This window comes from Oryctolagus cuniculus, chromosome 7 (assembly GCF_964237555.1).
Source record: "Oryctolagus cuniculus chromosome 7, mOryCun1.1, whole genome shotgun sequence".
Lineage (NCBI taxonomy): Eukaryota > Metazoa > Chordata > Mammalia > Lagomorpha > Leporidae > Oryctolagus > Oryctolagus cuniculus.
This window is the reverse complement of record NC_091438.1, coordinates 42,059,689-42,075,121: the sequence shown is the minus strand read 5'-3', so window position 1 is coordinate 42,075,121 and position 15,433 is coordinate 42,059,689. Positions and strand designations below refer to the sequence as shown.

The following is a 15,433-nucleotide window of genomic DNA, read 5'->3' as shown; positions in this document are numbered from 1 at the left end:
GCCCAAGTATTTGGGTTTCTGACACCCACGTGGGTAATCCAGACGGAGTTCCCAGCTCCTGGATTCAGACTGGTTCAGCCTGGTTGGTAAGAGGCATTTGGGAAGTGAACCAGAAGATGAAACATTTCTCTCTCCCTGTCACTCTTTCAAATGAATATTTTTTTTTAAAAAAATCAAGATTACAAAAGAATTCCAAGATTTTCACACTATACCATTGAAACTCTGAGAAGTGACTCACTGTCACAAATTTACTCAGGTAAAAATCGGACCTAAAACCCAGTCCCGATGCCATGTAACTTGCTGTTAAGCCGTCAGCTATTGGTGGACTGAGGTATGGGGTACAAGAAAGTGCTCTGTGAACTACAACAGGATTATCGTACTGCTATCTACTGTAGATGTAGGATATGCACAGTTGCACCAGGCATATTACATGCACAGGGGTTCGTAAACTTGAACTTGGGCTAATGTGCCTTGAGGCAAGTTCATAATTACGGTACTGATCTTCCCTATTGTTGGCTGTAATCATCTATTAAACTCAGGAGTCAAATGATTCTCCTTGGAGCCTTCATTATCAGTGGTTCTTAAGGCAGAGGGAAGGGCAGCGCTATCCCAAACACAGGCCATGAGAGCCACTTCCTTACCTGAAGCCTTAGACTATCACAAGTACGACTGGCAGGTTACGATTCTCACCGTCTCACCACCACCTGCAGCAGAGGGTCTCCGAGCATTAGAAAATCTCTTGATGCTATGAAAACGCACATGGACACGAGCTTGTATTTATTTTATCATGCATACAGCTCCACTCTGAAGGACCTTCAATTTAAGGCAATTTGGTGTCCCCCGAGGGTGGCAGGGACCCAACTACTTGAGCCATCACCTGCTGCCTCCCAGAGTTGTGCACGAGCAGGGAGCTGAATGGGGAGCAGAGCCAGGACTTGAACCCAGGCCTTCCAACATGGGATGTGGGTGTCCCAGGTTGATGGGGATTCAGGCAGAAATCTGTTATGAGCTTTGTCCTGAATCAACTGAAGCCAGGACCCTGGGGACACAGGGACTGAGAAGGAAGGGGGTGGAAGTGCAGAAGATTCCCAGGCACCCTTGCAAGCTGAGCTGGGATCCGACTAGAAAAGACCATGAATATAAACAGTCAAGGAAATGTCTGTAAGGTCCCAGGTTCTTCCTTGAGCCACTACCTGCTAACTACCAGGGTACACATTAGCAGGAAGCTGCAATGGAGAACGGGGCCAGGACTCCAGCTCAGGCACTCTGATACGGGATGTGGGCGTTATAAGCAGTATCGTAACTGCTGCTCCAAATATCCTACCACCCCAGCACCCCAGTTCCTGGTTCTTCTTGGTGACCGAGAGTGAGGGTGAGCTCACTGGACTGGAGAGATTAGGTGCCTTTCTAGCCATGCAGTGGAGCGTACAGTTGATAGCTACTTTACCAAAAGTACCTTAGGGGCTGGTGCTCTGGTGTAGCGGGTGAAGCCGCCGCCTGCAGTGCTGGCATCCCATATGGGTGCTGGTTTGAGTCTTGGTTGCTTTACTTCCAATCCAGCTTTCTGCTATGGCCTGGGAAAGCAGTGGAGGATGGCCCAAGTCCTTGGGCCCCTGCACCCGCATGGGAGACCCTGAGGAAGCTCTCGGCTCCTGGCTTCGGATCAGCGCAGCTCCAGACACTGCAGCCAATTGCAGAGTGAACCAGTGATGTAAGTAAGACCTCTCTCTCTCTGTCTCTCTCCTCTTTCTGTGTAACTTTTTCAAATAATTAAATAAATCTTAAAAAAAAAAAAAAGTAGCTCAATGAGAATCTTCCAGTTTGCCAACCACAATGTAACTAAAATTTGCTTCTATGTGTAGTCCCTTCCTGGCTCCCTTCCACCCAGAGCTGTGAAAGGACGCCTGGCGCCTCCTTGTGAGCAGACACGGACACTACAGCTGTTGGGCTACCGCTGCCTGTGCAAGCAGACCCTGCAGTGCAGTCAGACGAGGCCAGCTGGGGTCTGACTTGACTACAGGAAATGCCTTTCTACAGGCAGCCATGCCTGTGACTGGCCCCTGGGAGAGGGCGTAAGTCCTGGTGTCGGTATGGAGCCCGCATCCTCTCAAGACAGAGGACAGACACTGACCTGGACACCAGTCAGAGGCGTGACTCACCTTCCCAATGTGAGGGTGTGTGCCACCAAAGGGCTGGCAGCAGTGAGCAGGCTGGCGTCACCCAGCGCTCCTCTCCCCCGCCGCCCCTCCCTCATGCCTACTCTCTGATTCACCACACCACACTCTCCCGGTCACACACCCTCTGTGGAGGTGTTCCACGTGGTCTGGGGCATCCTTTTAGGTGTGCTTGATTTGTGGGAGGGCGGAGGACGAGATGTCAAGTGTGAAACAAAGGTTCGCTGGTGTCTCTCCATGCACTCACAAAGGTGACACCCTGGGAATGCCGTTAGAGAACCAGGGCCCCCTCATGCCTTGTGACAAAGCTGTTCAATGTACAGTTACAAAGAAGCCACCAACACCATTGCTTTTCCATTATAAAAATTTATCAAGGGAATTTTTGAGAGGCTTGGTTTAGCAAAGTAAAAGATTAAAACCATTAAATTCTTTTTAAACCCACTAAACACGACCCACATTAAATAAAGCCTCTATTATCTTGGATAAGAGACTGCTTTTCTCAATCAGAAGTTGATTTCCAAGCTACACTCTTGCCTCACTGCCCTGGAACGCTACGGAGAACTACGCCTGACCAGCATGGCTCTCGTGGAATCAAGGGGAGGAAACAGGTGATACCTGACACAGGCTGGGGTAGACCTGGAGCCGGAAGTGAGGTCTGTCATGTGTACTGGGACTGCGCATTTCATCATCCGACCAGGACACTGACGACAGCGGAGGAAGGTGCTGCTGATTACTCAAGAACAAAAGGCATAAAACACGAGAGCCCAGCGAGAAGGCCGTGAGGGACACTACACATCCCGGTGTGCCCTGCCCCTTGAGAGTCAAGACGTCCGACTGGCACAAAGTCCTCTGGGACCTGCGGTTAGCACCATTTAAGAAGGTAAACACTGTGGGGCTGGGTTCTGACGGGCGTTTCCCCTTCCGTGGGATGCTCAATCAGACACAGACACAACAGCTCAGGTGAAGTTTCAATGGGTATTAAGTCTAGGGCGAGCCTTTCTCTTCCCAACGAGTCTAGCTTCCAACGGCGTGGAGCTGGTGGAGTGCCCATCCATGGCCCACCGCCCTGGTTCTCCCTCTGCCCCCTCGCATCACCAGTGTTCCCACCACTGCTAGTCTTTCGGGGGGTTCTGGGCCAGGTGCTGCTCCCACTCGACTTCAATCAACTTGTAAAGCTCCATGGTGGCCTGGGCATCCTCCACGGAGGAATGTCCGCTCTTGCCCACCTGAACGGGAGGAAGAGAAGAGCGTGAGGCTGCGAGAGGCTGCTCCTCCCTCTGCTCCCCACGCGCCACTCTTCTGCAGTTAGTGGGCCACGAAACCAGAACCCTGGCCGGGCCCTCCTCCCTGCCCCTTCTCAGCTCCTGGGAAGGCTTTCCCACTGTCTCCTCGGTCCTTTCTGTGGCAGTGTGTATATGCCATATTCTAAACCCTGCAGCCACAGAACATGCCAGACCAAAGCCAGGCCTTGCAAGTCTTCTACCTTCCCAGCTCTCTAAGGGTCCCACGTGGGAGACCTAAGCACGCAGCTTCCTACCAGGTGGGCCGCCTCACACGCCAGGCACGTGAAACAGAGGAGCGGCCCCGGCATTCCCCACGGGCTCCTCCACCTCCACCACCTGCTCTTGCCCCATAGTCACAATTTTCTATCCACTGCGGCCTTCTCCGCTTTCCAAAGTAGCCTTTGGAACATGCCGGGAGGTAGAGAAGAGAATTATTATTCCTCTGGGGTTACTCAGCCCAACCCCCCCCCCCCCCCCCGCCCAGTGCAGCCAGAGGACTTCCGGGGTCAGGACGGGAGGGGCACCTGGATGTCCCGGTCCAGCAGCTTCTTGGTGAGGCGCTTCAGAGACATGGTGGCATTCTCCGGGAAGTCGGCCTTCCGGTTGAGCAGGGGGATGTGGGAGGTGTCACGGGTCAGGGACTTGGGGTGGAAGTACTGGAGGGCTTTGAAGTCGTTGTGGATGGCGTGCCCCACCACTATCTTCCCCGCGAGGATCTTCAGGATCTGGAAGGGCGTGGAGAGAAGTGGAGAGGAAGGCGGCGCCCTGGCACCCTGAGAGCCCCACACGGTCCTTCCGGGTCCCTCTCACCCACGGCCACCTGCCCGTCCTCGAAACGCCCTCTCCCGGTTTCCTTTCCCCTGCAGTCCGTCTCCTCTTCCCTGGGATAAAGCACGTGACCCCCATGGTGGGACCCTGCCTACACCTGGGCGGCCAGAGGCTCCCTTCCTTCTCATCAACTTCTGCCCCCATGACGACTCACCTACCTTCAGCCTTTTTTAAAACTTTTTTTATTTGAAAGGTAGAGTTAGACAGTGAGAGAGAGAGAGACAGAGAGAAAGGTCCTCCTTCCATTGGCTCACTCCCCAAATGGCCACTACGGCCAGAGCTATGCTGATCCGAAGCCAGGTGCTTCCTCCTGGTCTCCCATGGGGTGCAGGGCCTAAGCACATGGGCCATCCTCCACTACCCTCCTGGGCCACAGCAGAGAGCTGGACTGGAAGAGGAGCAACTGGGACTAGAACCCGGTGCCTATATGGGATGTCGGCGCCACAGGCGGAGGATTAACCAAGTGAGCCATGGCGCCAGGCCCTGCCTTCAGCCTTAAATAAAACTCACGCTTCGGATGTTCGCTGCACTGCCCAGCTCAGTGCTGCCTGCTACCTGAAGTCCTTCAGCTTTCCCAGCGTGCTGGCCATAGACACGTGCGCAGGCCTCCTCGGCCCCCCAGCAGAGGCCAGGCTCAGCTTCCTAAGGGCACTGGGGCATGGGCACCGGGGAAGTGCTTTATGACAGAACTACACGCACTCCAATGAACAGTGCACCTAGCTGCTCCTCACCACCTGGCTTCGCTGTCCACCGCCAGCTTAACTTCTCGTTACCCTCAACACAGCCCGCGTTAAAGCGGAGCGGATCTGCCGTCAGTCCCATCCCACCTCCTGCCTCTCCAACAACCTGAGCCACCACTGGCTGCCTCCCTGGGTATGCGTTGGCAGGAAGCTGGATCAGCAGCTAGGGTTGGGAAACAAACCCAGGCACTCTGCTATGGGACGTGGGTGTCTTAACCATTAGCCCAAACACCCCTCCCCCCAGTCTTCCCTAACAACCAGCCATTTCACCTCTGCTGAACTTCCTGAAACTGAAGGTTCTGGCATAGAGGGAATTATTCTGAGATGTCTATAGCAAAGGCGAGCAATGCGGAGCCAAAATTGGACTAAGAGCGCCCTCTGGTGGCCTTCCAAGACCAGCCGGCTCCCTGTTCCCGCGCTTTCATTTAGGCCTTGCTCAGCTCATCCTCCTTTCCTGATGGTTTGTGGTCTCAGAGGGACAGGATGAGTGGGTTTGCTCACGAGTGCGATGAGACTCATCACACCCACCGTGTCCTTCATGCCCTACCTGTTCCACTTAAACGTGCGCCAGGTCCCCACCATTCTGCTCTCCTCCACTGCTTTCCGCACTTGCTCCAGGCTTTTTGCTTCAGACGCTCATCTCCACCTCTCTGCTCTCAACCCTGGGATCCAATCCTACAAGGCACTGAGCCCTCTCTCCCAGCACCCATGCCTGCTGTCTAGTTGTATCAGTAGCGGTCTGCTATGCACAGTCCCAGTTCCCCAGGTCAGGACCCCAACTTGGCACCTAAAGTCGGCCTTGACAATACTTGCTGCACCCCCTAATTGGACTCTCTGGACTTCAGCCACTCCTTACCCCAACAGAAGGCCTCCTCATAGGAGGAGCTCATAGTTCCTCCTTCCCTCTTTGGTGCCTTCCCAGAACACCCTTGCTTGGCCTTGGACCTCTCCTCACCCACCTGCGGCCTCCAGCGAGTCCCACGCCCCGTACCTGGCTGCGAGCAGTCTTGAAGGGTGTGGCATGGAGCATGTGCTGTTTCCGGATGCCACTCCACCTGGTCCTGTAGTCCACGATGCGGCACGGGGGCAGGATGTACTCGTCGTACAGCACGTCCCCGTCGTAGTTGACGATGCTACACCGAGCCAGGGAGCTGACGTGCCCCTTGGGGCCTGTGCCCACCATCTCACAGTCAATCGCCACCATCTTGCTCGGAGCCTTCTGGGCTGCTCGGGAGAGCTTATTCTCGGAGTGGGCCTGGGCGGGGGTCGGGGCGGCACTCTTCTGGGAGCCCTTCTTCTGGGGGCGGGTGGGGTGGCTCTTAATCTTCGGAAGGGCACTCTGGAACTCGCCCAGCAAATCCACCTGTGCTGCTATCGCGTCGGCCTTCTTGGAAGGCGCAGGGGTCAGCCAAGACACTGCAGCCTTCTTCCCCAGGGGCTGCTCTGCCCCGGTGCTGGGGGCCCCTGTCTTCTTTCTTGGCAGGGAAGGGATCTGCCAAGCGCCATCCACTTTAGGAGCTTCTCCTTTCTTTGGAGGGTCTGCGTGCAACTTGGGGGCCTTGCTAGGGGGCTGGTTCTTTTTGTTCAGAAAGCCTTTCCGCTCCAAGAGCCGCCGCCTCTTGACAAAACTTCGGTGCTTGGCATTGCCTTCTAATGCCTTTTTGGGAGGAGGTTCCCCAAAGTCCAGGTTCAGCAGCAATGAAGACATGAGGACAGCAGACGGTAGGAGAGGAGCTGGGAAGCGTGACTTATGGATGACAAGATGGGGGGCTCATTCTCCGCCGAATCCCACTCCCCAACATGTGGAGGTTGGTGGTAGGGCCCTGGGGAAGAAAGTGACCCTGGTAACGGAGCCCACAGGTCTCGGGGGTTGGGGGAGAGGATGAGCTACGACGGATCCACGGGGGACTGAAGGGAGGAAAGACATCAGCGCAACCTCTGATACAGGGCAGCAATCTGTGACACGCCGTGAGGGAACAACTGCTACGAGCCCGGAGGCCCGGATTCTGGCGAAGGCCCACAGCGCACCAGCCAGCCGTACGGTCTTAGGAAGTCCGCGCTCCCTCTCTAGGAATCAGCTTTGTAAAATGGAAGGCTCACTGGGCCCGATGGCCCTCGAACTCGGGAGAGTCTCGGAAGCCGAAGAGGGGGAGCTCCGGACCCGCCTAAGAATGTCGAGGAACGCTTGATGGCAGCGAGACGCACGGCAGGATGCCCTAGGATGACCCAGGCATCCGCGGCGCCGGGCCCGCCAGGACACAAGTGCAGGTACCCCTCCTCCTCGTCTCCAGGTCAGGCGGCGTCGCCAGGGACACTTCACCCAAGGCTTCCAGAGCGAGGACCCCTGCCACCACACACCAGGGGCCGAGGACACGAGGACCGAGGTGGCGCGCCTCGTCCTCCCACGCTCACATACCTACCTCCTAGGCGGGCCCCGCTAGGACCGGAAGCGCCCGGAGCCGGATGCGGAAATCGGTGCGCGCCGCCGAGGCCCCGGACGGCAGGCGCGCGGGTTGGACCGCGCCGGGGGCCGGCGTGCGCGCGCCCGCAGCGCCCCTACCTCCGGGAGCGAGGCCAAGGACTCGGAGTGTGTGAGCAGCGGCAGCGGCGGCGGCGGCGGCGGGGGCGTGGGCGGGGGCGGGGGCGGGATCCGCTCCCCGGCCCCTCTAGCCCCGTGGAGGTACAACTTGAAGGTGTGGTGAGGCCGCGACAAACCGGAACTACAGCGCGCCAGGGACCCCAGCCTCCACTTCCGGGAGAGGAGGAGCAGTGTGCGGGAAGGGGCGGGACCTGGAGCTTGGCCCGCCCCTCCCCTTGGGGGTGGTGCCGCGCCACGCCTCTGTGGCGTCACGGCACCGTCGCCTCCACCCCCGCCTCACGTGCGGCCGACGCTGTGGGACGTCGCCACCTGTGACGTCGGAGGGGCGCCCAGCATGGTTTCCCAGGAAGACAGTCCGGGTTCTGCACATGCGTGGTACTGACGCTGGATCCCTCCTCACGGCGCACTGGCTCCCTGCGCCGCCGTCTGGACGCCGAGATGCCAGGCGTCTCCGCCCGGGGCCTCTCTCACGAGGAGAGGAGGCAGCTAGCTGTGAACCTCACCCGTGTCCTGGCGCTCTACCGTTCCATCCTGGACGCCTACATCATCGTGAGGCCACAGGGGTGTGGGCGGGGAGAGAGTTAGCCTCTGATCTCTTTTCTTCTGTCGGTCTGTACAGGGAGGGGTTAAAACTGGGACGATCCCTTGTTTTCGAGCATACACTTAATATTTAGAAATACTTAGGCGACAGAAACACAGGGACAGAGCAGCCAGGTTGCAACTACTTGGAGCTCTCTTAGGAGCATATGAGATGTTCTGAGAAGACACCTTTGCTCATCAAGCTTTGAGTGCATTCCTGGTTTTGTGGTGGGGCAGACCATTCCAGCTGTGCAATCAGACTTGGATTACAATCCTGTCTCCCCTGCGTCGTTAACCTTAGGCTTTTTGTTGTTGTTGTGTTTTTAAAGATTTATTTATTTATTTGAAATGCAGAGAGGCAGAGAGAGAGAGATCTTCCATCCGCTGGTTCACTCCCCATATGGCTGTAAGGGCTGGAGCCGGGCCAATCCAAAGCCAGGAGGTGGAGCTTCTTCCGGGTCTCCCACGTGGGTGCAGGGGCCCAAGGACTTGGACCATCTTCTGCTGCCTTCCCAGGCCACAGCAGAGAGCTGGATCGGAAGTGGAGCAGCCGGGACTCCAGTCGGTGCCCATATGGGATGCTGGCACTACAGGTGGCAGCTTTACCTGCTGTGCCACAGCGCCGGCCCCAACCTCAGGCTTTTTCAAATTTATTCATTCATTCTTTTCACTTCTCCTAGCTCTGGTTTTCTCAGCTGTGAAATGGATCCTGATCTGAAGGATCATTGTGAAGAATTAATGATACATAAATTATCCCACTGAGTTGTTCAGAGCCCAGAAGCGTTGAGTCAGCTCTTCCTTTGATTCATGGTCAGTCCGTCAACAAGTCCTGTTGGCTCTGCCTTCAGAGTAGATCCCAGATTCCTCTGTTTGGCTCCGGCTACTGCCCTGGGCCAAGCTGCCGTCATCAGTCCCCCAGCTGGTTAGGTAGCCAGTCTGTCCATGTTAACTTCCGCCCTGCCTTAAGCAGTTCTTCCCAGAGCAGCCAGGCTGAAGCCTTGCAAATGTCAGTCCTGTCATGATACGGCCTTGCTTCCTAGGTGCGTTGATGAAGTCCTAACTCGTAAGCTGTACTTGTAGGGCCGTGGGTGCTCTGGCAGCCTCATCACGCTGCTGACTTCCCACATTCACTGGCCTGTGCCTGTGCTCACCCGGTCTCTGTTCCACACACCCGGGGGGCATCCGGGCCTTTGCACTTGCTGATCGGCAGAGAAAGGCAACGCCTTGGGGTGGTTACACCTTTAGAGTAAAGGACTCTAGAGTTAAATGGGTTTCACGTGCCCACTCTGTTAGGTGCTGGCTTTTTGATGGAGGAGTCACTTAATGGCTGTGCCTCAGTTTCCCCAGCTGTAAAACCAGAGAAAGTAGCACCTCCCTGGTTGGGGTGATTATAAAGTGTATGAATACGTGTCAGATATTCACAGTAGTACATAGAAAGCATTGTGTATCTGTGGCTTCCTGTGTTTTCTTTCCATATCTGATTCCTGGCCGTCGTTGAAGTGTCAGCTCACACATGTCGGCTGTTCAGAAAGTCTGCTGTCCTCACCCTTACCTGAAGCAGTTTTCCCACACACTGCTCATGGCATTACTGTGTCATTGGTGCTTTGTTGTCTACGTGGTGTCAGTGTCATGTGAAGGGTTTCTTAATGTAAGCTCTGTAAGAGCAAGAACCTTCTCTGTCTGCCTCACCGTTGTATCGCCTGGGCCTAGAAGAGAGCTAGCCCTGTAAGAGAACATAGCCCCAGCATTTGGGAGAAACCAGAGAAGGCCACAAATACACAAGTGCCTGACACACGTAAGGGCAGCTTACTGGACGGTAACGTGCCAATACGGGGTGGCAGCCACAGGAGCTGTGCTAGGGGTGCACATGGGACGGAACACCACGCCATCCCTCCCCTTAAGAAACTCGGAGTGTGTGGAATAAACGGAGAGAGATGAGAAGGGAGGTTGTGTTCCCAGCATGCTGTCTGGGCTCCTGGGAGTTGGGGGAGCTGGAGGAGGCCTCAGGGAGGAGCCTATTCAGATGGTCAGGAGGTCCCCGCGGGTCGCTGCCAGGGCCCTGTGTGGCTGCGGTACTGGAAAGAGGCAGGTGCTGAGGTGAGGCGTTGAAGTGGTGGGAAGAATGGGGATGTTACTCGGCCGCAGCCTGCTGACCGCTTCTCTCTCTCCTGCAGGAGTTTTTCACAGACAACCTGTGGGGCACACTCCCTTGCTCATGGCAGGAAGCCTTGGATGGATTAGAGCCACCACAGCTGGCCACGTTGCTGCTGGGGATGCCTAGGGAAGGGGAGGTGGCCAGGTATGCGCTCCGGGGACCCTGGGCTGGGGAGCTCGGGGCGCTGAGTGAGCCACGGCGCAGAGGGTCTTACAAGGTCTCCGGGGCCCCTGGGTTGTAAGCTGGTTCGCCTGGGATACGACAGGGCTGCTCACGGAGGCCTGGACTGGACTATCTCAGGTACAGCTCAGTGTGGCCACTCACCCTGCTGGCCCTGAAGTCCACAGCCTGTGCTCTGGCCTTCACCCGGACACCTGGCTTCCAGACCCCCTCAGAGTTCCTGGAGAACCCCAGCCAGAGCTCCCGACTCACAGCTCCATTCCGGAAACATGTCAGGCCTAAAAAGCAGCATGAGATCCGGAGGCTGGGAGAGGTAAGGAGGTGGCTGGAGTGCAGCTGGTACCTGGAAGCGCAAGGGACTCCGTGAGCCCGTGGGTGACCGAGCTAGGTGCCCCTTGAGCTCACACGCAGGCCCAGAGGCTGCTGTACTCGGAGCTGCACGCCTGGCTTCGTCGTCCTGTGGCTGGGTTCTTTGGCGGCTCTGAGTTGGTGTTCTTCCTGTTTCACATCTCCGCAGTCCACTCACGGCTCCACAGCAGGGCTCTTGTCCCCTGGGACTCAAGGGGCCAGGAGAGTGGCCTACACCTGGGGTCAGCAGCGACCCTCACCTCTGCTTTGCTTCCTGCGTCTCTTGTCTTTTCCATGGCACCCTCTGTCCACCCTCCCCGTCACCTTCAGCTCCTCCACTCTTATTATGAGCGTTGGCCCAGGAGTCAAGAACCCATGGCCAGGACACCTTTGCTCCCCCCTCTTTCAGTTGGTGAAGAAGCTGAGCGACCTTACGGGCTGTACCCAGGTCGTGGACGTGGGCTCAGGCCAGGTGAGTTCATTGTTGAATTCATTTTTTTCCTAATTGTTTATTTGTTTTTATATATTTGAAAGGTAGAGAGACAGAGACAGCCATCTCTCTTTTATCTGCTGGCTCCCTCCCCAAATGCCCACGACAGCCAGGGCTGGGTTGGGCCAGGCCAAAGCGAGGACCCGGGAACTCCATCCGGGTCTCCCACATGGGTGGCAGGGGCCCAAACACTTAGGCCGACTTCTGCTGCTTTCCCAGGTGGCATTAGCAGGGAGCTGGATCAGGAGCAGAGGAGCCAGGACTTGAGCCGGCGCTCTGATATGGGATGGTGGCATCGCACATGTAGGCTTAACCCACTGTGCCACAACACCCTCCTCCCTCTCTTGACTCCAGGGCCATCTGTCGCGCTTCATGGCTCTGGGGCTAGGACTGACAGTGAAGAGCATTGAGGGGGATCAGAGACTGGTGGAGAGAGCCCAGCGCCTGGACCAGGAGCTCCTGCAAGCGCTGGAGAAAGAGGAGAGGAGGAACCCACAGGTGGGCCGCCCCTTCCTGCAGGCTGGGCTGCGGGAGCAGGGGCTGCCTGGCTGGAGTTGGGCGTGCAGGCTGAAAGCCGCCTTCCGGTTTCTCAGCTGAGATGACGTGGTCCCGGTTTTTGCCACCTCTTCCCAAGGTTCCCCTTCCCTAACCCCCCCGACATGTCTCCACGGCACTTTCTAGTTAGTAAGTGCTTTCCACCCATACAGACTTGTCACCGTATCTTGTCACTGTGAGGTGCCAGTCAGGTACTAGACTCACTACACAAAAGAAAACTGGGTATCCGGGAGGAAAAGATGGACAATCAGTCATAGTGGACCCAAACGTTCTCCTGATTGACGGCCCAGCTCTCTCCCGTGCCTTGCCTCCCTGCCCATGTTCCTCTCTGGGAAGCAACAGAGGGCAGATCCCTTCCTGTGGCCTGAGGTTGCCCAGCCTCCTCTCTCCTCTCCTCCTGCACAGGTCAGAAGCAGCCCTCGCCACTGCCCTCACCACGTGGTCAGGTGGGTTGACCCCACGGCCCTGTGCGAGGAGCTTCTGCGTCCGCTGGAGAAGCCGGCTCGGGGTGGAGCCCGCCTGCTGCTGACAGGCCTGCACGCGTGCGGGGATCTGAGCGCCACCCTGCTCAGGCACTTCTGCTGCTGCCCTGAGGTGGTGGCACTGGCCTCTGTGGGCTGCTGCTACATGAAGCTGAGCGACCCGGGCGGCTACCCGCTGAGTCAGTGGGTGGCTGGGCTGCCTGGCCACACGCTGCCCTACCGGCTACGTGAGGGGGCCTGCCACGCCCTGGAGGAGTATGCTGTGCGGCTGCAGAAAGCCGGCCCCGGCCTCCGAACCCACTGCTACCGAGCGGCCCTGGAGACAGTCATCCGACGTGCCCGGCCAGAGCTCCGGCGGCCAGGAGTGCAGGGCATCCCCAGGGTCCACGAGCTCAAGATTGAAGAGTGAGCTTGGGGAGTGGGGGCCTGGAGACAGGTCTGGGAGGCTTGCCTTCTGCCTTGTTAGCCTGGCCCAGAGAGAATGTCAGTGGGCCGGTTCGGAGTTTTCTGACATGGGCAGCTTCTCAGAGTTTCCTTAAAAGGGAGCTGCCCATCTCACCAAGAGGCTAACAGAGTTTTTAAAATACTAAACGTGGCCAACTAATGGGACAGAACTGGCAGATAATACACTTTGGACCGGTTTACTACCGGACAGTCAGCTCACATGGAAATGTTCGCAAATGCACTTCTGGGTGGAGAATCAGCACAGTTGGGATTGAATTAGGAACAGGCAAAGATTAAGTGGGAGGTGGAGGTTCCTAAAACCACACTGAGTGCTGTCCATGGTGGACCTCACAGATACGTGCAGAGGGGACTACAGCGAGTAGGCCTGGACCCCCAGCTGCCGCTGAACCTGGCTGCCCTTCAAGCCCACCAGGCCCAGGAGAACCGCGTGGTCGCCTTCTTCAGCCTGGCCCTGCTGCTGGCCCCACTGGTGGAGACGCTGATCCTACTGGACCGGCTGCTCTACCTTCAGGAGCACGGTGAGGGTGGACTCAGTAGGGCCCCGGGGCCACATGGGTAGTCTTGGGGTTCCTTCAAGTCCTGTTTGCCGCTTCTGGTCGGCTCGTCTTATCACTGTGGTGATACTGTTTTTAAAGATTGAGTTAAGGGGCCGGTGCTGTGGCGTAGCAGGTTAAGCTGCCATCTGCAATGCCAGCATCCTATGGTGGGCACTGGTTTGAGTCCTGGCTGCTGTGCTTCCAATCCAGCTCCCTTGAATGTGCCTGAGAAACAGTGGAGGATGGCCCAAATCCTTGGGCCCCTGCCACCCATTTGGGAAACCCCAGTGACACTCCTGGCTTTGGTCTGGTTGTTCTGGCCATTTGGGGAATGAACCAACAGATGGAAAATCTCTATCATAAATCAGTAAATAAATAAATCTTTAAAAAAAATTGAAAGGCAGAATGATGGACAGATTGTCCATCTGTGGGCTCATTCCCCAGATGATTGCAAGCACCAGGAACTCCATTCTGGTCTCTCCTGGGGACGGCAGGGGGAAGTGGGGTCACCTGCGCCGCCTTCCCAGGTGCATTAGCAGGAAGCTGCCTCATCAGTGGAGCAGCGCTGAGACAGGATGCTGGCTTTGGCTTAACCTGCTCTGCCACAGTGTTGATTCTTTTTAAAATTATTTGTTTATGGGGCTGGCACTGTGGCAAACCAGGTTAAGCCACAACCTGGGACGCCAGCCTTCTATATGGGTGCTGGTTGGTGTCCTGGCTGCTCCATTTCCAATCCAGCTCCCTGCTAATGTGCCTAGGAAAGCAGTGGAAGATGGCCAAAATTCTTGGGCCCCTGCCATGGGAGACCCAGATGGAGTTCTGGGTTCCTGGCTTCAGCCTGGCCCAGCCCTAGCTGTTGCAGCCATTTGGGAAGTGAATCTGCAGATGGAAGATCTTTTTCTGTCTCTCCGTCGCTCTTTCCATAAATAATTTTTTTTTTTTTTTTTTTTGACAGGCAGAGTTAGAGAGAGAGAAAGGTCTTCCTTTTTCCGTTGGTTCACCTCCCACATGGCTGCTATGGCTGGCGTGCTGCGCCGATCCAAAGCCAGGAGCCAGGTGCTTCCTCCTGGTCTCCCATGGGGTGCAGGGCCCAAGCACTTGGACCATCCTCCACTGCCTTCCCGGGCCACAGCAGAGAGCTGGACTGGAAGAGGGGCAACCGGGACTAGAACTCAGGGTGCCGGTGCCACAGGCAGAGGATTAGCCAAGTGAGCCATGGCACTGGCCTCCATAAATAAATATTAACAACAAAAAATGCAGATTCCTACCAAGCAGCCATCCCAGGCACCGAGAACCTCCACTCCACTGCAGGAAGCTACCCCCGACCCTCTCACCCCGCTTTTAGTGCCTCAGGCACCTGTGTTCCTCCACGGACAGCCTGCCTGCGGGGAGCTGTGCCTGCAGTCAGCTGAAGAGGCGGTATCCAGGTCAGGTCATTTCCGCCTCTGACTAGCCCTGCCTTTCCCTCAGGCTTCCATGCTGAGCTCCTGCCCATCTTCAGCCCTGAGCTATCTCCCAGAAACCTGGTGCTGGTGGCCACCAAGATGCCCCTGGGTCAGGCTTTCTCTGTCCTGGAGACTGAAGACAGCTGACATGTGCAGTCCCTCAGGAAAGCACCCGGATGCTGGCGTGGCCCAGCGCACCTAGCACAGGAGCCAGCTCCCCGCCTCCTCCCGGAATCCTGCTGCCCCTCAGCTTGTGTGTCATAACTTCTTCCCCCTCTGTGTGTGATATCATAGTGTGTAAAATCTTGTTTTTAACTTATTAAAAAATGGAAGACTGTATTTCCCTTCTGTGTGCATAAGCTGTGGGAAGGAGAGCTGTGCCCCCCTCCTCCCACCGAGGCAGGCTTGCAGAAGTGCCGTCGGTCTGGCGCCATTCCCCACGGCCCTCTGACGGGCGGCAGAGGGCTCTGCCTTTGGTGTCTGTCCCGAGGTTGCCTGACTCCATCAGCTCTGTCACAGCATCGGGAAGAAGAGGCTTTTTTCCCTGAGCCCCGAGATGGGTGTGTGGGGAGTG

General features: G+C 56.7%; 2 protein-coding genes across 5 annotated transcripts; one reads left to right on the top strand and one right to left on the bottom strand.

Annotated features, from left to right (window-relative positions):
* Positions 1–2,524: 2,524 nt before the first annotated feature.
* On the bottom strand, positions 2,525–8,135 carry ISG20L2 (interferon stimulated exonuclease gene 20 like 2). 3 transcript variants are annotated; one of them, XM_051858537.2, is made up of 4 exons: positions 8,008–8,135; positions 6,017–6,848; positions 3,982–4,182; positions 2,525–3,400 (listed from the first exon to the last, which is right to left on the bottom strand). In XM_051858537.2, exons 2-4 carry the CDS (start codon positions 6,731–6,733, stop codon positions 3,287–3,289), a joined length of 1,032 nt encoding a protein of 343 aa, XP_051714497.1. In that variant the 5' UTR covers positions 6,734–6,848; positions 8,008–8,135; the 3' UTR covers positions 2,525–3,286. The 3 variants fall into 3 exon arrangements, with proteins under 3 accessions (XP_051714497.1, XP_051714496.1, XP_008262520.1); XM_051858536.2 differs by lacking the exon at positions 8,008–8,135 and adding an exon at positions 7,586–7,722; XM_008264298.4 differs by lacking the exon at positions 8,008–8,135 and adding an exon at positions 7,446–7,584.
* METTL25B (methyltransferase like 25B) lies at positions 8,040–15,198 on the top strand. 2 transcript variants are annotated; one of them, XM_002715367.4, is made up of 8 exons: positions 8,040–8,173; positions 10,378–10,502; positions 10,659–10,851; positions 11,296–11,358; positions 11,731–11,874; positions 12,337–12,818; positions 13,212–13,396; positions 14,885–15,198. In XM_002715367.4, exons 1-8 carry the CDS (start codon positions 8,063–8,065, stop codon positions 15,004–15,006), a joined length of 1,425 nt encoding a protein of 474 aa, XP_002715413.2. In that variant the 5' UTR covers positions 8,040–8,062; the 3' UTR covers positions 15,007–15,198. The 2 variants fall into 2 exon arrangements, with proteins under 2 accessions (XP_002715413.2, XP_008262522.2); XM_008264300.3 differs by lacking the exon at positions 10,659–10,851 and having other exon boundaries at positions 11,217–11,358.
* The last annotated feature ends 235 nt before the right edge of the window (positions 15,199–15,433 follow it).

What these genes read in the sequence shown, in the direction of transcription:
- ISG20L2 (XM_051858537.2), bottom strand. Translation starts at nt 6,733, where the DNA reads ATGTCTTCATTGCTGCTGAACCTGGACTTTGGGGAACCTCCTCCCAAA. An exon ending in TCAAGACTGCTCGCAGCCAG is followed by an intron (nt 4,183 to 6,016) that starts GTACGGGGCGTG and finishes ACGCCCTTCCAG; the next exon opens with ATCCTGAAGATCCTCGCGGG. An exon ending in TGCTGGACCGGGACATCCAG is followed by an intron (nt 3,401 to 3,981) that starts GTGCCCCTCCCG and finishes CCTCCCGTTCAG; the next exon opens with GTGGGCAAGAGCGGACATTC.
- METTL25B (XM_002715367.4), top strand. Translation starts at nt 8,063, where the DNA reads ATGCCAGGCGTCTCCGCCCGGGGCCTCTCTCACGAGGAGAGGAGGCAG. An exon ending in AGGGAAGGGGAGGTGGCCAG is followed by an intron (nt 10,503 to 10,658) that starts GTATGCGCTCCG and finishes GGACTATCTCAG; the next exon opens with GTACAGCTCAGTGTGGCCAC. An exon ending in TGGACGTGGGCTCAGGCCAG is followed by an intron (nt 11,359 to 11,730) that starts GTGAGTTCATTG and finishes TCTTGACTCCAG; the next exon opens with GGCCATCTGTCGCGCTTCAT.